The 25079-nt window shown below is 44.6% G+C and overlaps 1 protein-coding gene across 4 annotated transcripts in view; it reads left to right on the top strand.

Annotated features, from left to right (window-relative positions):
- si:dkeyp-120h9.1 (uncharacterized protein LOC566469 homolog) overlaps positions 1-25079 on the top strand; it is a 121143-nt gene that overhangs the window by 84698 nt on the left and 11366 nt on the right. For all 4 annotated transcript variants that reach the window (XM_038797026.1, XM_038797023.1, XM_038797025.1 and 1 more), the window contains 4 exons: positions 7915-8038; positions 10516-10619; positions 18748-18844; positions 20647-20796. In XM_038797026.1, the coding sequence (XP_038652954.1) occupies positions 7915-8038; positions 10516-10619; positions 18748-18844; positions 20647-20796 (475 nt within the window). The remainder of the gene's footprint in view (positions 1-7914; positions 8039-10515; positions 10620-18747; positions 18845-20646; positions 20797-25079) is intronic.

A 25079-nucleotide genomic window follows, 5' to 3' on the forward strand; every position in this document is an offset into this window, starting at 1 on the left:
GGAGATTCTGGTTGTACCTGCTGTTTACCTGAAGATCATAGAATCCCTACAGAATCCGTGGGCAACATGGTAGCATGGTGGTTAGCATAAATGCTTCACAGCTCCAGGGTCCCAGGTTCGATTCCCGGCTGGGTCACTGTCTGTGCGGAGTCTGCACGTCCTCCCCGTGTGTGCGTGGGTTTCCTCCGGGTGCTCCGGTTTCCTCCCACAGTCCAAAGATGTGCGGGTTAGGTGGATTGGCCATGATAAATTGCCCTTAGTGTCCTAAAGAACAAGGTTAATTGGGGGGTGGTGGGTTAAGGGTATGGGGTGGATACGTGGGTTTGAGTGGGGTGATCATTGCTCGGCACAACATCGAGGGCCGAAGGGCCTGTTATGTGCTGTACTGTTCTATATCTATATCTAGTACAGAAAGAGGCCATTCGACCCATCGAGTCTGCACCGACCTTTTGAAAGACCATCCTACGTCGACCATATCCCCTGCTATGAAACCTCACCCTAAGGGTACGATGCACAGTGGCAGCTGTGTGTGCCATTTGCAAGGGCAGCAGACACATGGAAACACCACCACCTGGATGTTTCCATCCAAGCCAGTCACCATCCTGACTTGCAAATGCAATGCCGTTCGTTCGCTGTCACTGGGTCAAAATCCTGGAACTTCCTCCCTGACAGCACTATGGGTGTAACTACATCAAATGGACTGCAGCGGTTCAAGAAGGCAGCTCACCACCACTGTGTGGAGGGCAATTTGGGATGGACAATGAATGCTGGACTCGCGAGCAATGCCCACATCCCATGAATGAATGAATGAAAATAAAATTGTCCATTCAGGAACAATAGGTTTAGGATGGTGGGATTGTATGAACGTGTGACATATATAGTGGCTCTTTATTAGGGCCGGAATTTTCTGGCCCCATTGTGGTAGGCCACAGGAGCTGCAGTTAACCATTTGAATGCCCATTCACTTCAGCGGGACCAGACGATCCCGCCAGCACATGCAACTGGAAAATTCCAGCCTAAATTGATGTAAACAAGAACACAAGAAATAGAAGCAGGGGTAGACTCTTTGACCCATTGAGTTACATGGATCGGGCTTTGCACAGTAGCTTCATTGCAGTGTTAATGTAAGCCTACTTGTGACAATAAAAATTATTATTATGAGCATTGATTGGCAGCAGGAGGGACATCCATCCATACTTAGAGGGAAGTGCCACCTTGGTGACCTTGGTCAATCATCCAGGCACAGTGCTGCAGTGGCCGGAAGAAGAACTGCAGTGACATGCTTGTAAGTTCCAGAAACCACAGTGATGGTAAGAAGCCGAGGTCCTGGGTGGGGAGTGTATGGAATGCCCTGGGGGATCACAAGAGTGATGGTCTCACTGTCGGGGAGTAGACTGTATTGAGATGGGGATGGCAGATGGCAGTGAGGGTCAAAGGACTCATGCCCATGAGGGGATGGCTCCCCCAGTCAGAAGGGGCCTTCCGATGGGCATGTCCTCACTTTCCCATTTCAGATGGGGTGAGAACTTTCAATTATTTCTGTTTCCCACCCTCAGTTGTCGGGTGCCCGCCAACCTGACAATTGAGGCTGGGCGGGAATAGGAGCTTAATAGCAGCATGGGTGGGCTTAGCATTCGAGGCCCTGCCTGTCGCACCGTGTCCGTGACGGGCGGGGACCCGGAGGGAATCCTGTCCACACTATTTTATGCTCCCCTAAAATTCTGGCCGAAGGCTACAAATAATAACTACTTTGTTATACTGCTACCAATTTAAGCACATGACAATTTTCAACTTAATTATCACAAATATCACAATTACGTGATTTGAGTTGTCATAACCACATTCTACATTCCATTAAACATAGTTTATTACTTAATTAAAGTATTCCAGCTTTAGCTGACAACTGGATTTGGAGGATCATTGGCAAAATTGGCTCTTTTTCAATTTAGAGGACATGCTGCTGGTAACAAAAAAAGTTGTGCTTTTTCCCTTGCAATACATCTCAAATAATAACAGCCTGTGACCATCAGGTACATTAACTGATTAACTGATGTTTCCAAGTATGTAACCTCTTTCACACTCTCGTTCTTGCCTCTGGGGTGCATTTTAAGTGAGCCACCTGAATTTCTTTCAGCCCCTGGTTCAACAGCAGTCAGTCGGCTGTACTTCTTGAACTGTTCCTGCAGTTTGTGGTTTGAATGCCTTACTAAGTATACATTTTTCACTTTCAATTTGTCTTTCGTTGGATTTGATTTCAAGTATTGCTCTCCTGGACACCTTTGCTTACGGCCGTCTGATGATAGCAGCAAGAAGTACTGTGATGAGGCATTTTTGGCTGCTGTGTGATATTTCCCATCCACTGTTCTCTTTGGAGGCAAATTGGTATCAAACTCGTACAGTCCGGCAAAATAATACTTTGCTTCTATGAATACCATGTTCAATTAGAACATGCTGTACCCTTGCACTTGCCTGTAAAGAAGTAGAGGCCAGTTTGAGAGAAATAGGAGGAGTAACTTAATATGTCTCTTACCTTGTCTAAAATAAGAACTAGTAGCATCAAAGCTACTTGAGCACTCTGAGGAATGGACACGTTGCCAGGGGCATTAACCCTACACAGAGACATGATGACACAAAGAGTGGGCACAAATCTGCCTGTGCATGACTTAATTGGTGGTGCACTCTCATCAGAGCCAGCACTCAAACCCCACTTAGCACAGGGAAGAAATAGATTAAGTATGGGGAGACTTGGAAAGGAACAGCAAATTTGAAATGAAATGAAAATCGCTTATTGTCACGAGTAGGCTTCAATGAAGTTACTGTGAAATTTGCCACTTGCAATATCTAGATGTTGTGAGAAAGCAATTTTGGAAAAGCAAAGTGAAAACAAGAAGTTATGTTTTCAGAACGGTGAGGATTAAGTAACAGAAAATTGTACCAAGTATTTACAGTGCAGTATTTTCTTAAATTCTGCTCTCCATATCGTATGAAAGTATATATTTGGCCTCTATATCAATAAAAAAAGGACGTGTAGATTAGAATGCATGAAATGAAGAGAAAAAAGGATATGATTCCGAGTTTAAAGAAGGTGTGCTGAGGAAAGGTTTTATGAGGTCAAACTCTAGAGGCTGGAGAGGATAGTTGAGACCAGGGGCTGGATTCTATGCTGCCAGTAGAAGAGTTCCTGATGCGGCGGAGAATGGTTGAAAAAAAACAAATGCTCCGGTGGCAGATTTCGAAGTTCGTACCCTGCGCTAGCAGGAGGATGCAAATAGGTCAAGTTGACTCATTTGCATCCTGTTAAGGAGCTAGGCACCGGATTCTCCAAGCCTGTGAGATTCTCTGGCGTGTTGTGGACCTCGCAATGGGCCAAGGGAGTAACTCTTTAAGGGAGTTGCCTCCAAAGTCCAATGGAGGGCACGCCTCCCCCTCACAATACAAATCCACCCCACATCCACCAGAGGCCCTCCCATCAGGACCCCTCCCCCTATGGGACAGGACCCCAGCAGAAACCCCCATAAGAGAGACCTCCACCAGAGACCCCACATTACAGAGACCCCAGCCTGGAAGCTCGGGAGCAGTCCAGATAGAGACAGGAAATAAAATCACTGCTTTAAAGCTCATCTGTGCAATACGCCTGCTGGCTCAGTCAAAGAAGGCAGCACCTGTAAATTCCTACAAAGTGAAAACCACATCACCTTGGTTTAAACCCCATCAGATCTTTGATCTGCACGGCTTTCATTCACATTAATGGGAATTGGGTGCACTAGGATATGATTGGATCACATCAAAGGAAATTAAGTGCTTTCTGCAGAGAAAAAGGAAGTGAGTGCACTTAACTGCCTTTGATGTGTCCAAGAGCTGTCAATCATAACTAGATGTTTATAAACATTGCAGTTAGTTTCATAGCTGAAATGTGAAAGGAAATGAGATTACAATCTAGAAAGCTGGCTGTCTGCAAGCTGCCACTCACAGCCTAGTAAAACCAATTCCCATTGATCTGAATGAGGTATCGGCAAAGTAAACCCAAAATATTACTGGAAAGTAAGTCTGGGTATTAGGACTTGAGAACATTGATTTAAATTGGTGAAACTAAACGTAGGACAGACTTTGGGAGCAATTTTACTCAGTGATTGGAAAAATATTCCACCGTACCAGGTCACTGTAGTCAAATATGGAAGCATTCAAAATGTTTTGATAGGCTGGGAGAGATAAAGTTCCAGATTGTATATCCATGATCCTGGTATCCCATACTCCTTTTATTCAAGAACAAAGTACTGCAGATGCTGGAAATCTGAAATACTAATCAGGTCTGGCAGCATCTGGGAACAGATATTGCCAGACCTGCTGAGTATTTCCAGCAATTTCTGCATTTACTCTGTTTTTTTTGTTTTAAAATATATTTTTATTACATTTTTCCATTTTTTTTTTTACAAATAACGCAACAGAAAAAAGTAAAAAGGCAACTGTAAACAATGTAAAGCAGGTATAGTACGGATCAAGAATTATGGCAAATATAGGAACAAACAAGACAGGTTAAGTTTAGAACCATGCATTTAAGAATTAGTAACTCCAGTTTGCATGTCAGATTAATCAAGCATCAAGTTAATTACAGATCACAAACTGAGGGGAAAATAAGGATAAGGCCATATAGATACAAAAGGATAAATGTTCAGCACACATACCTTCATGTACTGCAAGATCAAGACAGTATAGCTCATGGATAGCCCAACAGGAGCAAGTCCAGACAAGGTGGAGTCTTAAGATAGGAGTCCCACACACTCTTGAGTATGTTTTAAACCTACTTATGTGTACTCCCTGGGATCAACCAGCTCCCTGGCATCTAATGGAGGCCACAGCTGGGAGCCGATCTGTACTGGCCTACACAAATGTGGCCAAGTGGTCTCCTGAGCAACCAGAGGCCTCAGGGTGACAAGGACCAGTGCAGGGTAGCCCCCTAGTCCTCCCCCTGGAAAGTGGGCACCTTGATACGGGGAGGTCACTGCAGCAACGGTTTGGGAAGCTTTGAAGGCAGTGGTCAGAGGGGAATTAATCTTGATACGGGCCCACAGAGAAAAGGTGGAATGGGCTGAGACGGATAGATTAGTGGAGGAGATACTCCAGGTGGACAGGAGATACTCGGAGGCCCCGGACACGGGGTTCCTGACGGAGCGGCGTAGGTTACAGGCAGAGTTTGGGCTGTTGACCACAGGGAAAGCAGTAGAACAGCTGAGGAAGGCAAGGGGGGCGATTTATGAGTATTGGGAAAAGGCTAGCAGAATGTTGGCGCACCAGCTCAGAAAAGGGGAGGTGGCCAGGGAGACAGGGAGAGTAAAGAGTAGAGAAGGGAATACGGTCCTGGACCCAGTGGGGGTGAATGAGGTGTTTAAGGACTTTTACACCAAATTATATGAGTCGGAACCCCCAGCTGGGCTGGAGGGAATGAGGCAGTTTTGGGTCAGCTGAGGTTCCCGAAGGTGGATGAGGGTCTGGTGGAAGGGCTGGGGGCCCCAATTGAAATTGAAGAAATAATTGAGGGGCTGGAGGGCATGCAGTCAGGCACGGCCCCGGGGCTGGATGACTACCCGGTGGAATTCTATAAGAAGTTTTCAGAGATATTGAGCCCACTGCTGGTGAGGACATTTAATGAAGCAAGAGGGAAGGGAGTCCTCCCCCAACAATGTTGCAGGCCTCGATTTCATTGATCCTGAAACGGGAGAAGGATCCGGAGCATTGCGGGTAATACAGGCCAATTTCTGGGCAGCACGGTGGCACAGTGGTTAGCATTGTTGCCTACGGCGCTGAGGACCCGGGTTCGAATCCCGGCCCTGGGTCACTGTCCGTGTGGAGTTTGCACATTCTCCCCGTGTCTGCGTGGGTTTCGCCCCCACAACCCAAAAGATGTGCAGGATAGGTGGATTGGCCACACTAAATTGCCCCTTAATTGGAAAAAATAATTGAGTATGCTAAATTTATAAAAAAAATAAAAATAAAAAATAAAATACAGGCCAATTTCTCCACTGAATGTAGATGCCAAACTGCTGGCTAAGATACTGGCCACAGGATAGAGGATTATGTCCCAGGAGTGATAGGGGGAGACCAGCAATCTAGGCAACACACATATATTTTAGCCTAGACAATCCTGCCCAACCATGAGGTTGGTAGTGATGACAAATGAACCAAGTCCAACCTAATGGAAGCAATCAACTGAAGGAAATTGGTTCCATATAATTTGCTAAAAGAATGGGTAATGATGACACCCAGGTACTTGAAGGGAAAATTAGCATGGATAGGGGAGGTCTACTCCACTACCAGCATAGCCTCTGACTTTGCAAAATTGATCTTATAACCTAAGAAAGCACTAACCTCTCCTCTTATCTTAACCTCTGTGGTCCAGTTATCACTTTTGTAAACCTATGTTGCACTCCCTTCGATGTAAAGATATAAAGACCAATCTAAAGAAATTTGTCCCCTCTAATAAAGATGAAGTTGGTTGGGAAATTTGAGGTTCCAGTGGACTGAGGAATTGTGCATAATTCAACATGGTCAATAAATTTCTCCTGAACAAATCATCTAACCATTTTGATCTGCAGTGGGTCATCTATTGACAGTGAACTTAAAGTAAATGTAGCTGCCACTTTGCATTAAAGTAAGACTTGTTGAGCAATATCATAAAACCTGACGTGTAAGATTTTGTTTGTACAAATCTTAGCTTTTGAAAGTTGAGTTGAAATACAAATTGATGACGATGCGGAATGTTCTGGGTTCAAACCCCACTTCAGGACTTGATTCACAAAAATCTGGAATGGAACTCCAGCCCTGCACTGAGGGAATGCTATATTGTTGGAAGCACAGGTCTTTGGATGAGGTATTTAATTAACTAGGGCTTTAGAGATCCCAAGAGACGATTCAAAGAAGACGAGGGAGTTACATTTTTCCATTGATCAACACCTTCAAGTGCAAAGCTTTGATTTGTTCATAATATCCTGCGATATGCAAAGTGAGTTACATTTGCTTCCATAACAGTTGTTGCACTTCATACTAATTCGCTGTATGCGGAGTATTTTGTGACTACATTGTCGCAAAGTGGTATGTAAATGCCAACTCTTCCCGCCAATATTCACGTAGAATCCATAAAATCCCAACAGTGCAGAAGGTGTCTATTCAGCCTATTATGTCTACACCCACCCTCTGAAAGAGCACCCTACCTAGGCCCAGCCCCCACCACCCCAGAACCCCACCTAACCTGCACCAAGGGGCAATTTTTTAAGCATGGCCAATCCACCTCACCTGCAAATCATTGGACTGTGGCAGGAAACCGGAGTATCCGGAGGAGGCCCATGCAGACACGAGAAGAACAAGCAAACTCCACACAGCCAGTCATCCAAGGCCATGCATTGAACCTGGGCGCCTGCCGTTGTGGGACATCTGTGTTGCTAACTTTGGTTGGAGGCATTCTTTGATGATGTGTCATGACGAACACACAACATCTGACCACACCACATTTATTCACATGGCTTCTATAAATGTTATCATATTTTCCTTTGTGAAAGTTGTTGAATAGTTGAATAATTTTGTTTGTGGTTTCACATCAGCAGCTGTTGTGTGACTAGTTCCAAGGGCCAGGAAGTCACTTCTGAGTTGGTGAAGGAGAGACTCAGGAACCCATTCCCTCTTTCAGAACTACTCATGCCCCACTCTTCCCCCCCCCCCCCCCCCCCCCACCCCCACATTTCGGAGCCCCTCACCCCCAAACTACACCAAATGCTGAAAATCCCAGATTAACCCAGAAAAGATTTGATTATGTTATAGCTGTCACAGATGAGATAGAATTGAGATGAATGAAGCTTTTATTGGTCACTTACTGTATTTTTGCATTGACTTATTTGACAGAGCTGTTTTGTTGCTTTGAGACAGGAACTTACCCTTAGCCATCGCTATTTCTATGCCTGTTGTAACGTGCATCTACATCCTGACAAATGTGGCTTATTATGCTGTCTTGGATATACCAACCATCCTCCATAGTGATGCTGTGGCTGTGGTAAGTCGTCTTCTAGAGTTGCTGGGATACATTAAAAATTGCTTGCAACAAATTTCTTTGGGTCTCACTTAAGATACTGTTACACAGTTAAGTTGTCTTTTAATCCATTGCGTTCCTTAGGGGGAGGCAAGTTAAAGGGTCTTTTTGCACTGCTTCATTTAAAAGCAAACACATTTACCTCTTAAAATCAAATTTGCTTTTTTTTAAAGAAAACAAATGTTCTAACTTGTCTTCATGTCGATTCTAGTTGAGACTCTCTCCTGAGTTACTGCCAACACTGCTCATCCTCGTGTATTGCTGAGTGTCTCCATTACGAAGTGGGTGGGGGGGGGGGGGTCGGTGAGGGGGGCTACTATATGCCATACCGCATCTAGTCTACCAGAATCTTTGGAAATCAAGCTATGGCCTGGATAATCTGCATCCCAAGCTAGTACTGTACAGTTTTTCTTTTATGATCCAAGGCTGTAACGATACTCAACAGTTTAAAGTTATAGCTCCCATTTTCTGAAATAGACTGATCTTCAGACACTCCTTTTGACATCAGTGAGCAGCCGAGCAGACCCAGGGCCCAGTCTTCCCAGGTCTCCTTCCCATTCTTGTGGATGTAGCGGCCTAATAGCCTAATATATTAAAGTCCCAATGAACTTCTCTATTGTGCTGTGGTCCCTTTAATCAGGAATCCTTTCTCTGACAAAATGGCCGCATAACCCACCTTCTCTGCCTAACTAGACAAGAAATTTGGAAGCCAGCTTTTAATGAGTTTACTCTGGCGAAGAACAACTGGGAGGCCATTGCGTCCAAATCTGGGCCCTGCACTTTAGAAAGGGCGTGAAGGCTCTAGAGAAGGTGCAGAATAGGTTCATGAGAATAGATCCAGGGATGAGGGATTTCTCTTGCATAAATAGTTTGACGAAACCGGGGCTGTTCTCCTTTGAGAAGTGAAGGTTGAGAAGAGATTGATAGAAAAATTCAACTTTGTGAGCGGTCTGGACAGAGTAGATCAAGACAAACAGACCCCTTTGGTGGAAATGCCTAGAAGCAGAGGATCCTGGTGGAGGTGAATTGCAAAATAATTAACAGATCGTTTTTTATGCAGAACATGGTTAGAATCTGGAAAGCAGTCGAGGTAAATTCAGCTGTGTCTTTCATTAAAAAAAAAAAAATTCTAATTAAAGGCCAATGTAACATGGCCAATCCGCCTTCCCTGCACATCTTTGGGTTGTGGGGGTGAGACCCATGCAGACACGGGGAGAACCCAGGTCCTCAGTGCTGTGAGAGAGCAGTGCTAACCACTGCACCACTGTTCTGCCCAGCAGTGTCTTTCATAAAGGAATTGGATGAGGAGCTGAAGAGAGAGAATTTGCAGGGCAATGGAGACAGAATGGAGCAGTGGGACTAGTGCTGTTGCAGAAAGCCAGCATGGACACAATGGGCTTCATGGCCATCTCCTGTGTTTTAACCTGCCTATGATTTACGCTTTGCAGTCGGTTTTATTGATCTTGCCATGAGTGAAACTGTTAGATTGAAAACTAAATGATGGATCAGCTATATGGTAACAATACCATGGGCAGCACGGTAGCTTTGTGGATAGCACAATTGCTTCACAGCTCCAGGGTCCCAGGTTCGATTCTGGCTTGGGTCACTGTCTGTGCGGAGTCTGCACATCCTCCCCGTGTGTGCGTGGGTTTCCTCCGGGTGCTCCGGTTTCCTCCCACAGTCCAAAGATGTGCAGGTTAGGTAGATTGGCCATGATAAATTGACCTTAGTGTTCAAAATTGCCCTTAGTGTTGGGTGGGGTTGCTGGGTTATGGGGATGGGGTGGAGGTGTTGATCTTGGGTAGGGTGCTCTTTCCAAGAGCCAGTGCAGACTCGATGGGCCGAATGGCCTCCTTCTGCACTGTGAATTCTATGAAACGTTTCCAAATAACATATATAGCCAGAGCAGCATAATTACCTTCTATTGGACAACTTAGAGCACATACTGGGTGGGGAGGATGGTACAGTTAGGATGGTTATTTTCTATTCCTTTTAGTGTCCATGCTCCTCCATTCCAGTGAAAATGTCCTCCCAGTCTGTTCAGCAGCAAGAGTCTGAGTCATGGATTGACCTGGACACTGGTTTCACTTCATTTGTGGGGGTTCAGCCTTAAACTGTTACTGAAAATCTTAGTCCTACCAGGTTTTGAAGATTTCCTTCCCTAAGGGCTAGCAATTTCATTATAGTTGCATTATTTACCAGAAAGATACTCTTATTGCATTTTATTCCTGCATGGGCCATTACTGTTGGATGTTTTATTTTAGGTAAAGCTAGAATTCCAATACTCTAATTATTTGATAGCTAATTTGAGATGAATCCACTGAGTAAAAATCACCAAAAGATGTGTTAAGATTGTCAGTTCAAGGAAAGCCTTTCTTTTAAACATCAGACTTTGTACATGGCAAGTGAAGACCTGATAATTGATGATGATATTTCTTCAGACCTTTGCAGATGAAGTTCTGGGTTATGTAAAGTGGTTCATACCATTGTCGGTGGCTATATCGTGTTACGGTGGCCTTAATTCGTCGATCATCGCATCCTCCAGGTAACTCCAACGTCCATTAAATTTAGGTTTGGGTGATGGGTGGACAGTTGCAAACTACACAACTTGAGAGATGGGGGGGTCGGGATTCTCCAGCTCCCCAGCCACGTGTTTCTTGTTGGCGCCCTGTTCGCTGACGGAGGGATTCTCTGCTCACACTGCTTGTCAAAGGGATTTCCCATTGAATCCACCCCACGCCGTGGGGAAACTGGCGGGCGGGATGTGCTGATGCAGGACAAAGAATCTCAATGCTGGAGAGTCTCGGCTGAGGCCATTATCTTCGCCTGTTGAGAAGTAAAACTTGATATAAAATAAAGATGGGCTGTTCATAAGTTGGCTATTCAATGAGTTGAAAACTTCCATTAAAGGAAAGACCGGCACTTATAAGAATGTCTTTCACAGCTTCAATGATGTCCCAAAGCACGGTAAAATCAATGGCTGGGGTTTTCGGGACCCATTGTGGGAGGGATGGAAATTTAGCAGACTGGTAAAAGTCCATTGACACTCGGTGGGATTTTTGCTGGTGGCTCCAGAAACCCCCGGCCAATTTCTGTTGTTATGTACGGTAGCCAACTGGGTAAAGCGAAGTTTCATGAATAACAACGTGATGACTAGATAACCTTCATCCTTTGGACCTGGGTTCATATTCAATGCCAACCATTTTGCTGTCGGGAGCATGATTGACACTGGTAAGGTAGCATTTATTGCCCATCCCTCTTTGGAGAATTGGTGATGGTGGATCACTGCTTTGAAATGATGACTGTTTTTAGAACTGAATGGCTTGCTCGGCTGCTTCAGAATACATTAACCATGTTTCAAATGATGAATCTCCCCTATACTGGCCCAAAAAGTCCTAAAGGCATTCTCAGTTCAGTTTCCACAGAAAATAATTTACGTAACAAAATGAACAAAATACTTCTAGAAGTTAGAAAGGGATGTGATCAAGGATTTAGGATCAAACACGCCACCAACCTCGCCCACCCAACAATAAAATGTTTCCACCAAGGAGTATTTATATTATGGATGCATAGTTATTGGATTTGCCTATGTTTCTGGAACTGTATAGATAAGTACAGAGTAAAGCTCTTTCCCAGTGTTATTCTCAGTGGAGCAACTGTCCAATAGACCAGTGAAACTCTCTCTCGCCTCCAAACATTGGGCATCCCACAGTCTTCTCTGACTAATGTTTGCCAGATATATGCAATCTTGAGTATGGTATATTTCTTCCGCTCCACCCGTATCCCTGCATTGAGGATTTTTGCAAGCAGCAGGAGAGGGAATGTGTTCACGTCACGATCCTGGCCTGGGTTTAAACTTGAGTTCTGAAGTGAGAGGAGGCCGTTGTAATGCATTGTGCCAAAAATTCATCCATACTTTTTATACTTTTCATGCTACTGGACATATTCTCCTGTACTTTAATCTACTTTAGTGACTTGGTGATCCTTAATGAAGATGACGGGGGTTTCACACACTGCTTATTGCCACTTTTGGGAAGGTTTGCCTCATTAAGTACCATTCAGGCACTTAACTGGACCATGTTGGGCCTTCCCTGGGAGCCCAGGAGTAGAAGCTCTCCCTGCTAAGTGCTGTCAGCCAATCAGAAGCTGGCAGCTGTTTATTGATTGCCACTATGGAACAGAGGCTGCTATTGGTACTATACCTACCCGAGGCCTAGGCATTAATGAACCTAGGCATAGATGAGTGAGTGATAGAGGAGGTTTGTGATGGGGGCCGGGGAGGAGGGGGTGGGGCTGGGGTGATGGTTATGGCTTTCAGGTGGCACTGTCCCCTTTCAATTGCTCGATCACTCAATCAGCAACAGGGTTTGGATTTTGGGCCTCCCCCATGCCAGTGGGTGAAGACTGAATGCCAGCAGTGGTGCAATCAGGCCCTTAAGCGCTACAGACTCTGATCAGTTGTGGCAAGGCTTAAACAACATAATGGGCTACAAAGCGAAGCCAAGCAGAATCTCCAGCAGCAGTGCACCCCTCCCTGATGAACTCAACGGATTCTATGCTCAGTTCGAGCAGGAAACCATCAAACCGCTATCGACTGCCCCAGCAACCCCGGACACGCCCACACCCACCATCGCAGCTTCCAAAGTCAGGTCGGCCTTCTTGAAAGTGAACCGTCGGAAGGCGATGGGCCTGGATGGGGTCCCTGGTCGTGCATTCAGATCCTGCGTGGACCAGCTGACAGATGTGTTCGCAGACATCTTCAATCTCTCCTTCTCTGTTCCGAGGTCCCCACCTGCTTCAAGAAGACCACCATCATACCATTGCCAAAGAAGAACCAGGCAATGTGCCTCAATGACTATCGTCCGGTGGCCCTGACATTGATCGTAATGAAATGCTTCGAGAGGTTGGTTATGAGCATATCAACTCTATATTTCCAGAATGCCTAGATCCACTGCATCTTGAACAATGGTGAGCCAGAATACAGGAGGGACATAAAGAACCTTGTGAAGTGATGTAACAACAACAATCTCTCCCTCAATGTCAGCAAAACTAAAGAGCTGGCATTGACTTCAGGAAGCAAAGCACTGTGCACACCCCTGTCTGCATCAATGGGGCCAAGGTGGAGATGGTTGATAGCCACAAATTCCTAGGAGTGCACATCACTAAAAATCTGTACTGGTCCACTTACGTCGACGCTACGACGAAGAAAGCACAAGAGCATCTATAGATGCACCATAGAAAGCATCCTATCTGGCTGCAACACTGCCAGGTATGTCAATTGCTCGGCCCAAGAGCATTAGAAACTAGAGAGTCGTGAACACCGCCTAGTGTATCACGCCAACCCACCTCCCATCCGTTGACTCTGTCTACACCTCCCGCTGCCTTGGGAAAGTGGGCAGCATAATAGGGGCTGTTTAGCACACTGGGCTAAATCACTGGCTTTGAAAGCAGACCAAGCAGGCCAGCAGCACGGTTCGATTCCTGTAACAGCCTCCCCGAACAGGCGCCGGAATGTGGCGACTAGGGGCTTTTCACAGTAACTTCATTGATGTCTACTCGTGACAATAAGCAATTTTCATTTTCATAATCAAAGACCCCTCCCACCTGGCAAACTCATTCTTCCACTTCTCCCATCGGGCAGGAGATACAAAAGTCTGAGAACATGCACTAAGATTTAAAAGCAGTTTCTTCCCCACTGTTACCAGACACCTAAACGGTCCTCTTATGGACTGATGAACTTATGGACTGATCTGATCTCTTCACACATCTTCTCTACTGATAGTATTACACTCCTGTATGCTTCACCCGATGCGTGATTATGTATTTACATTGTGTATTTTATGTTTGCCCTATTATATATTTTCTTTTCATGTAAGGAATTATATGTTTGAGCTGCACGCAGAACAGTACTTTTCACTGGACCTCGGTACATGTGCCAATAAACCAATCCAATCCAATTAAGTGGGCATTAACTGTGGGACAGGAGGGCCATAAACAAACCTTCCCGCTGTGGGCTTATTCAAGGCAGTGGTGAGAGAAGGCGGGTTGCCCATTCGCTATTCTCTCGTCTGATTAAATAGATCCCCGCCCCACCCGGCACCAAACGCGCCACAAGGGAGGGAATTATATTCCTCCCTCTGACTGGCTGTCCACTTGCGGTGTATCTGGGAAATGCTGTCTGCATTACAAAGTTACATCAACAAGGTTACAAGGTTTGGGCAGCACGGTAGCACAAGTGGATAACACTGTGGCTTCGCAGGGCCAGGGTCTCAGGTTCGATTCCCCGCTGGGTCACTGTCTGTGCGGAGTCTGCACGTTCTCCCCGTGTCTGCGTGGGTTTCCTCTGGGTGCTCCGGTTTTCTCCCATAGTCCAAAGATGTGCAGGTTAGGTGGATTGGCCATGATAAATTGCTCTTGGTGTCCAAAAAGGTTAGGAGGGGTTATTGGGTTATGGGAATAGGGTGGAAGTGAGGGCTTAAGTCGGTCAGTGCAGACCCGATGGGCCGAATGGCCTCCTTCTGCACTGTATGTTCTATGTTCAACGATTATGAGATTGTTTCGGCTTAATGAGTGCTTTAAGTGACCCATGCAGAGTTTAAGGTCAGAAGTTGGTTTTCTCGTAAACAAAGCGGAATTGGTTAATGAGCTAAACTGATGATTATTCTCCAACTGCTGCCACTTTGATCAAATGAGCTGCACATCCCACTGATGAGTAAGGAAATGAAAATTAACACTTAAAGAGTACGTGGATAAATTCCCTCTGTGTTCTGGCCCTGTTACTAAATATACCTACGGTACTAAAAGTAATTTGGGTATTTTATCCAGACAATATATTTGTGTCTTTGAAGGACTTATCTGACTGCCATATTTCTTAAAACTTTATATTATATAATTCACAAGTGTAATTCAGACATTTATACTTTGGTATACCCATCGTGTATATGAATTCCAAGAAAATACTCAATATTCCATCTCTCACTTTGCTGAAGATCTCAGTATGGCCGTGTCTTGCAGATTGTGGATCGGTTAATGACAGTGGTACAGAACCCGCACAATACCACTGCAGGACAGGCATAGGTTCAAGTCAATTTGATTCTGATGCTCCCAACTTGCCCTCAGCATTACTAGTCAATAGATGGAGGCTGGAATTGTTTGTTGCGAGTCCGCACAGCCGTGGCTGCCAGCTAGAGCGGACAAATTGACTCTCAGCCAGATGCTCACCGCCGTCTGTACGAAGAAATTTCCCCTCTAGTCTCTTTTGTGCTTAGCTGGAGGATCAGGGGTCTACTCAATGACCACTCACAGCCAAAATTAATTCATCACAGTGGGAATGGAGCATCCCGCTCATAGTGTTGCTCAGTTGGGCAGTGTTCAAATGAGTTTATTTCTGGGATGGTGGAGGGGGGGAGAGGAGTTGGGGTTAGAGCTTATTGGGTAGCATACTAGAATGCGTTATGGATGTGTGCAGAGAAACCTCTTGTGCTGGTGTGAAATCAAATGTGGTCCTTGAAACAAGAACATCTAACAAATATCAAACATGTTGAAAAATGTTATGCTCAAACAAAGCATAAATAGATAAAAATGAACACTGAACCAAAGGGGATTTTAGGAAGAGATCACAAAGAAATTATTGGGTAGCATACTAGAATGCGTTATGGATGTGTGCAGAGAAACCTCTTGTGCTGGTGTGAAATCAAATGTGGTCCTTGAAACAAGAACATCTAACAAATATCAAACATGTTGAAAAATGTTATGCTCAAACAAAGCATAAATAGATAAAAATGAACACTGAACCAAAGGGGATTTTAGGAAGAGATCACAAAGAAATTTGGTTGAAGAGGTGAAATTCACGGAGGGTCATGAAGGAAGAGAGAGTGGTGGTATGTGGCTGGGGGCTCCATGAGGGTTGATGAGCATTGGAAGAGGAAGGTGCCCATGCGCTTTGTTCTGCTATAACTGCTAATCCCTGACCAACTTAAAGTTACCAGGCTAAATGATTTCCCCCCTCAACTGACAAGTTTGTGAGAGTGGCCATTGAGTAGACCCCTGGTCCTCCAGCTAAGCATTAATGAGCAGCCATGTTGGAAGGTGGCCACGGGTAGCCATGTTTCGGGTGGCACAGTGGTTAGCACTGCTGCCTCACAGCACCAGGGATCCAAATTCAATTCTGGTCTTGGGTCACTGTCTGTGTGGAGTTTGTATGTTCTCTCGTGTCTGCATGGGTTTCCTCCGGGTGCTCTGGTTTCCTCCCACAGTCTAAAGATGTGCGTGTTTGATGGATTAGTCATGATGAATTGCCCCTTAGTGTCTAGGGGTGTGCAGGTAATGTTATGGGGATAGGGGGGGAGTGGGCATGGATGCTCATTCAATGGCTCGATGCAGACCCGATGGACTGAATGGCCACCTTCTGCACTGTAGGGGTACCATGATTCCTCCCACACTCCAAAGAAGAGCAGGTTAGGTCATACTAATTGCTTCTTCGGGTCCAAAGATGTGCAGGTTAGGTGGGTTAGTGGGATTACGGGGGGTAGGGAAAGGGAGTGGGCCTTGGTAGGACGCTCTTTCAGAGGGTTGGTGCAGACTCGATGGGTTGAATGGCTTCCTTCTGCGCTGTTGGATTTCTACAGTAAAATAACACTTTAGGAGGTGGTGTGTGGCGAGGACAGTATTTAATTTTGTGATGGGTCAATGGGTACAGGAGCTAAAGAAGTGAAAATCCTATTAACGCAGACACAAATGGATTTGGATTTGGGTTTATTGTTACGTGTACCGAAGTACAGTGAAAAGCATTGTTCTTCGTACAGTCTAGACATGAGAAGAAACATAGGACGCACGATAGATACATATTGTGAATACATACATACATACATACATACATACATACATACATACATACATACATACATACATACATACAGACATTGGGTGAAGCATACGGAGTGTAGACTACTCAGTAGAGAAGATGTGTGGAGAGATCAGTTCATCCATAACCGGGTCGTTCAGGAGTCTGGTAACAGCGGGGAAGAAGCTGTTTTGAATCTGTTGGTGTGTGTGTCATAGAGTCATAGATGTTTACAGCATGGAAACAGGCCCGTCAGCCCAGCTTGTCCATACCGTCCAGTTTCTATCACTATGCTAGTCCCACTTGCCCGCATTTGGCCCATATCCCTCTATACCCACCCTGCCCAAGTAACTGTCTAACTGCTTTTTAAAGGACAAAATTGTACCCGCCTCTACCACTGCCTCTGGCAACCCATTCCAGATGCTCACCACCCTCTTGTGTGAAGAAATTTCCCCTCTAGTCTCTTTTGTATTTCTCCTCTCTCACCTTAAACTTATGCCTTCTATGGTCTCTCACCGTAAACCTATGCCCTCTATAGTGTGGTTCAAGACTCCTCTATCTTTGGGAAAAGATGTGGACTATCTACCTTATCTATGCTCCTCATTATTTTATTGTCCTCTATAAGATCACCCCTAAGCCTCCTACGCGCTAGGGAAAAAAGCCCCAGCCTCTCCTTATAACTCAGACCATCAAGTTGTGGATGGGAGGTGGGTTGGCGTGATGGACTAGGCTGCGTTCACGACTCTCTCTGTACTTTCTCACGGTCTTGAGCCGAGCAGTTGCCATACCAGGCTGTGATGCAGCCAGATAGGATGCTTTCTATGGTGCATCTGTAAAAATTGGTATGAGTCAATTTGAACATGTCAAATTTCCTTAGTTCCCTGAGGAAGTATAAGCGCTGTTGTGCTTTCTTTGCCGTAGGGTCGACGTGAGTGGACCAGGGCAGATTGTTGGGGATGTGCACATATCGGAATTTGAAGCTATCAACGTCCATGTCCGCACTATTGATGCAGACAGGGGTGTGTACAGTACTTTGCTTTCTGAAGTCAATGACCAGCTCTTTAGTTTTGCTGACACTGAGGTAGAGATTGTTGTTGTTACAACGCGCCACTACTTTCTCGATCTCGCTCTTGTATTCTGACTCATGGTTGTTCGCGATCCAACCCACTACGGTCATGTCATCAGCAAACGTGTAGATGGAGTTGGAGCCAAATTTTGCCACGCAGTCGTGTGTGTATAGGGAGTATAGTAGGGGGCTAAGTGTGCAGCCTTTCGGGGCCCCAGTATTGAGGGCTAACGTGGAGGAGGTGTTGTTGTTTATCCTTACTGATTGTGGTTTATGGGTCAGGAAGTCGAAGAACCAGTTGCAGAGTGAGGAGCAGAGTCCTAGTTTTTGAAATGAGCTTGGCTGGGATTATGGTGTTGAAGGTGGAGCTGTAGTCAGTTAATAGGAATGTAACTGAACCTGGCCACTCTTCTATATCTAAGCTGCATTGAAATCTCGTCTTTCAAGTATTTAACTGTAAAGTGCTTTGGAACACCCTAACGTGAAATGTGCCACATAAATGAAGGGTCTTTCATTTTTAATCTTTGAAGGTATCAGCAATGAAATAATTGATTTAAATCTTTTGTATTTTATTTGACATTTCAGATGTACTGTGCACTAGTTTGGGATCTGAAGTTCAGAACTATATTTAAAACACTGCTTGCTGAATTGCATTTCTTGGTACATGGTTTCGTTGTGTTGTATGATAAATAGGCCATTGATTTGTGGTTATTCTTGTGTTCGTAGTGTGTTAACGCCCCTAATGTCTAAATTGTTGTACTGCAGGCTTTACTTTGTTGCTTCACGTGAAGGCCATCTACCCAACGTTCTGTGTATGATCCATATTTTTCGATATACTCCGATTCCAGCCCTGTGTTTTAACGTAAGTGAAATTTGGGCAATGTTTTTACATTTTTAATAACGTATTTAAATGTCAATGAAACTTGTTTGAAGCTGCCTAACTGTTGAATGTTGGAATAGCAATAAAGGGCAGAAGGAAACTGAAATTGAGTAAATCAATTTTGTCCTATGCAGTCTAACCACCTAGAGGGACCCAGAAATGGAAGTAGCTGATGCAGTGGGCCTTACACATGAGAAGTTTTGTGCCCAGATTTTCACGAATTTGGGCTGACTTTGGAGGCATTTAGAAATGGCAATTGATTCTGGGAATCTCTTCCCCCGTGGGATAATGGTGCGGGTTAGTGAGTCTGCATCCTTCACTCGTTATTGTATGGCTCACTGGTTTTGTATGTAGTGTATACACAGTGAGCATGGAGGGGATGGGTGAAGGGCTGTGAGGACTAAAAGGCCCAACAGCTTTTAAAATGCCTGAGCCTTCTAACGTGTCTGCCTCGACACTTGCCTACCCCCATGACCACCTCTGGTCTGCCTCCAGGGACAGTGGGCCTGACTCAATCCAGCCCCCACCTGCCTGGAGCACAAATTGCATGATGGGTCCCTTTCTGTTGAGGTGGCTCTGCTGTGTCGGCCATTCCCTGACTCAAGCTATCCACCTCAGTAGCAGAATTCCAGCTCCTGGTATTTAATAAGGTGTTACAATTCTGATTGCCTTCACGAGACTTAGTCATAAGACTTTCTGTCTTGTTCTCTCTCTGTTTGTTCCACCCTTTCCCTACCACCTATTCACCATTCTGATGCCACTGTTTCTCTGACTAATGTCTTGTGTGTTCCAAGCGCTTCTAACTCCCCCCCCCCCCCCCCCCCCCCCCCCCCCCCCCAAATCATACAGACCCATTAAGAACATTAACTTGGCATCAGAGAGAGAGAAAATTAAAATTGACCCATAACTGGCATCTGCTTTGTTTGTACGTGTTTCCAGGGCAGCAGCGATTGGAGGTGAGTTGGGGAGGTGATCGCATCAATGGTTATCCAATATAATGTGGATCTGAAGCATTTAGTGAGTTAAAGTTTAGGTTGGGTTTGCAATCCTGATAGCAGAGACACACTGTGGTGATGGCCATACTCTGTCCATGATGATAAATTCTTTCTTCACATTTGCTCCCAAACCTTGATCTGACTGTGCAATGCGACATGCTCCCAGGCCTCAGTCCGTGCCATTCTCTGACCTGCTGTTGTACTGTAGAAAGAAGCAGTCTTTGATGAATTGCAATCTGATGGATCCTCCTCCAATCTGGGATGGACTTAGGCCTTTCCATGTCGCACACCTGGTTATGCTTCCAGGGTTGAGATAGAAACTTTACCAGGAGGAGGATTGCAAGTGCTCACCTTGTTGCCATGACTTCTACTATTTGCCGCATGGAAACCATATGCAAACATTTAGGCACACCCGAAGACCCTTTGTCCAAATTGACATACTCTCAGTCAATCCTGTAAATATTGCCGCACATCTGGTTACCCATTATTTTAACTTCCAAATGTCAATGCCCTTTATTCAAATGTAACCTGTGTATCTATTGGACATTTTCATACAACAGGTTATGCGTTAACAAACCATCAAACAAAGAACAGTAGACAAATTGGATAACTAGCAGATCTTCCAAGTTCCCAACCAGTTTGTCATTGTGCTTTATTGCTTTGCAGTACACTACCAGAGGAAAATACTTACTTCATGTGATATAAAATTAGCAACTGTTAGCAGACTAACTGATATGGTTACTTTGTTCTTTTTATATTGGCTATTATGGTTTTTGTTTCGTTATCCAGGGAGGGATGGCTTTAATCTATCTCTGTGTGGAAGATATTTATAACCTCATTAATTACTTCAGTTTTAACTATTGGCTGTTCATTGGCCTATCGGTTGCCAGCCAGATATATCTACGATGGAAGTTCCCGGATCTGCCGAGACCTGTAAAGGTAACAGCATGTGTTAACTTGCAGTTTGCTATGAAAAAGCTCTTGCACAAAATCAAAATACTGTGGATACAATACTGTGGGTGCTGGGAATATAAAAACAGAAAATGCCCAGCAGGTCTGACCGTATCTGTGGAGAGAAAAAATATAGAATATAGAATGTACAGTGCAGAACGAGGCCATTCGGCCCATCGAGTCTGCACCGACCCACTTAAGCCCTCACTTCCACCCTATCCCCGTGACCCAATAACCCCTCCTAACTTTTTTGGTCACGAAGGGCAATTTATCATGGCCAATCCACCTAACCTGCACATCTTTGGACTGTGGGAGGAAACCGGAGCACCCGGAGGAAACCCACGCAGACACGGGGAGAACGTGCAGACCCCGCACAGATAGTGATATTACACTGTAACTGTCCAGGAGACAGTCTTTTTGTATTGACCATCAATATTACATTGTAACTGCAGGAAGAGCTTTTGGTCCCAAATACGACCAAATGTTAAATTGTAACAAGTGAGTGTCTGTTCTCAGATACTGCCAATGTTACATTATATATTGCCAGGAGATAGTCAGTTTGCCACTTAACTGTCAAATGCATGCAAGCAGAGAGCATTACACCCTCGATATATCTTGAAGGTGGTGGAGAGACTTTGTGGATTCAGGAGATGAGGTACTTGCCAAAGAATATCTAGCCTCCAACAGGCGTTAGTCACCACAGCATTTATGATTCCGGACAGTGTCGGCCTCAGAATCCTAGAATCCCTGAGTGCACTGACCCTCTGAAGGAGCACTCCAGCTCCGCCCTCTTCCCCCGCAATCCCATAACTACACAATGGTTGAGGGGCAATTTAGCACGGCCAATCAACTTAACCTGCACATCTTTGGACTGTGGGAGGAAACCGGACACCCGGAGGAAACCCACGCAGACACGGGGAGAACGTGCAAACTCCAGACACGGTAACCTAAGGTCAGAATCGAACCCGAGTCCCTGGCATTGTGAAGCAGTAGTGCTGACCACCATGTCGCCTTAGGATGGTGATGGTGAGGAACTCTGTGATTGAATATTGAGGAGAGATCCTGAACCTCCCACTTATTGAATGGAGTTGGTCGTTACCTTGCACTTAAGTGCAGAAGAAACAGGAGACAGGAGTAGGCCATTTGGGCATCGAACCTGCTTCACCATTTAGTAAGATCATGGCTGATCTGACTGTGGCCTTAAACTCCACTTTCTGTACTCTTTCCCCCGCCCCCCCACCCCATAACCGTTGGGTCCCTTATAGATCAAAAACTTGTCTAACTCAGCCTTGAATATATTTAATGAGCCAACGACTAATGACCCTCAGAAGAAATTTCACCTTGTCTCTATCTACATGTGAGATCCCTTATTTTTAAACTGTGTCCCCAGTTCTAGATTTCCCCATGAGGGTAAACATTGCATCGTCATCTACCCTGTCAAGTGCCCTCGGAACCTTGCATGTTTTTCAAAAATATCACCTTTCATTCTCATAAAATAAGCCCTGCATCCCAAGAATCAGTTCAGTGAATCTTTTCTGAACAGTATGCAAGTATATCCTGAAGGAAGGAGACTACATCTGTACATGGGTATTCTAAGTGTGGCCCTGTACAGTTCCAGCAGGATTTCCCTCCTAATATGTTTCATCCCCCTTGCAATAAAGATGAACATTTCATTTGTCTTCCTAATTACTTGCTGTATCTGCATGCTAACTTTTTGTGATTCATGCATGAGGAAATCCAAATCCCTCTGTATTGCAGCATTCTGCACTCTCACTCTCTATTTAAATAATATTATGCTTTTATATTCTTCCTGCCAAAGTGGACAACCTCCCACTCCCGCCCCTCCTGCCCCATTATACTGCTTCTGCCAAATCTTTGCCCACTCATTTAACTTATCTATATCACTTGCAGACTCTTTGTATTCTCCTTGGAACTTGCTTTCTTCCGATGGGCGGCAAGGTGGAGCAGTGGTTAGCACAGTTGTGTTACAGAGCCGAGGACCCGGGTTCGACCCCGGTGCCGGGTCACTGTCCGTGTAGATCTTGCACATTCTCCCCGTGTCTGCGTGTGTCTCACCCCCACAACCTCCAAAAATGTACAGGGTAAGTGGATAGGCCTCACTAAATTGCTCCTAATTAGAAAAAAAAACCCGAATTGGGTACTCAATTTTAAAAACAACTTGTTTTCTTCCATATCTTTGGATCATCAGTCCATTTGGCCACAATACGGTCAATACCTTCATCAAGTCATTAATATGGATCAGAAATGGCCGAGTGCACCAGCCTGTGGCACTCTACTAGTTAGCGTTTGCCACTTAAAAATGAACCATTTATCCCGAATCTCTTTCCTGTTATTTAGCCAATCCTTCAATCATGCTACTATATCATATCCAACACTGAGTTCTTATCGTGCATTGCTTTTTATGTGGCACCTTATCAAATGACTTTTGGAATCCTAAAACAGTACCTCTTCTGGTATCCCTTTACCAGCCCTCTTTTTTACATCCTCAAAAACTCTTTAAACACAATTTCCCTATCACCATAACACCATGTCTTGATAAGGGAGGCACTGTGGTGCATTAGTTAGCACTGCTGCCTAATGGTGCCAGGTTACCTAGGTTCAATTCTGGCCTTGGGTAACTGTTTGTGTGGAGTTTGGACTTTCTCCCTGTGTCTGCTTGGATTTCCTCTGGTGCTCTGGTTTCCTCTCTCAGTCCAGAGGTGTGCAGGTCAGCTGGATTGGCCATGATAAAATTGTCCCATAATGTCCAAAAAAGGTTAGGTGGGGTTATGGGGATAGGGCGAGGGGAGTGGTCCTAGGTAGGGTGTTCTTTCCGCAGGTGGGTGCAGACTCGATGGGCTGAATGGCCTCCCATGATATCATGTTGACTCTGTCTGATTGTATCATGATTTTCTAAATGTCCTTCTACTACTTCCTTTAATAGTCGATTCTAGCATTTTTCCAATGAACTAACTGGCTTATTGTCTCCCTCATTTCTTGTAGAATAGTGTTATATTTGCACCTTTCCGGAATCTAGGGAATTTTGGAAGATTGCACCTAATGCATCCACTATCCCCTCAGCCATTTCTTTTAAGGTCCGAGCATGCAGGCCATCAGACCCAGGAGGCCTGGCAGCCCAGTATCCCATTAGTTTTCCTAATATGTTTTCTCTAGCGATCATGAATGTTCTAAGATCATCTTTCCTTTTTGTCCCATGCTTTTCTACTATTCTTGGGGTGCTTGTTATGCCTTCTATTGCAGAGACAAATAGAAAATACTTTGTACAAACCCCTGCCCTTTCCTTGTTTCTCATCATTAATTCCCTACTCTCACTTTTAGCTACTCTTTTCCTTTTTCCATACTTGCTGTTTTTTATATTTTATTATTTTCTCTTCTACTCCAATCTCTTCCTCTTATTTTTTTTGTTGTCATCTTTTGGTTTTTAAAATGTTCCCAATCTTCTGGGCCATCACTAAACATTGGGGCATTTCATGTATTTTCTTCCAATTTGATACCATCCGCAATTAGTCACAGATGGTACCTGTTTCTTGTGGAATCTTTATTTCTCAATGAATATATCTTTGTTGAGAGTTATGAAATATTTTGTTAAATGTCTGCTACTGCTTTTCTACTGTCTTACCTTTTAACTTATTTTTCCATTACACTTCAAACCAAATTTGTCTTCCTATCCTTATGATTGCCTTTGGTGTTAAAATACTAGTTTCAGACCCGGATTTCTCGCTCTCAAACTGAATGTAAAATTCTCTCAAACTGAATGTAAAATTCTATCATGTTACGATCTTTGATACCTAGACGTATCATTAATCAATCCTGTCTCATTACACATTGCCAGGTCTAAAATAGCCTGTTCCCTGATTAATTGTAAGAAACTGTCCTGCATGCACACACTATCTTCTAAGATACATTTTCCAAATTGAGTGCTGCAAATGTTGTTTGTTACTTATCAGCCAAAACATGAATGTTGTCCAAGTGATTGCTTACATGTGGGAATGTAGTACTTCAATTTCTGAGAAATGTAATTAGAACTGGGCACTGCAAACCCTTAGCAAATAGCCCCACTTGTGATCTTATGACAGAGGGAAGGTTATTAATGTGGTATTTTAGCTGAAACAACATGCCTAGTTTTAGAGCACAGGTCTACAGGCTGATACTTCTGATCTCAGGAAAATTACTGAGAAGGTTTCTCAACTTTTCCTTTTATTCATTCCTGAGAAGTGGGTGTCATTGGCTAAGCCAACATTTATTTCCCA

The sequence above is a fragment of the Scyliorhinus canicula genome, chromosome 5 (assembly GCF_902713615.1).
Source record: "Scyliorhinus canicula chromosome 5, sScyCan1.1, whole genome shotgun sequence".
NCBI classification, from domain to species: domain Eukaryota; kingdom Metazoa; phylum Chordata; class Chondrichthyes; order Carcharhiniformes; family Scyliorhinidae; genus Scyliorhinus; species Scyliorhinus canicula.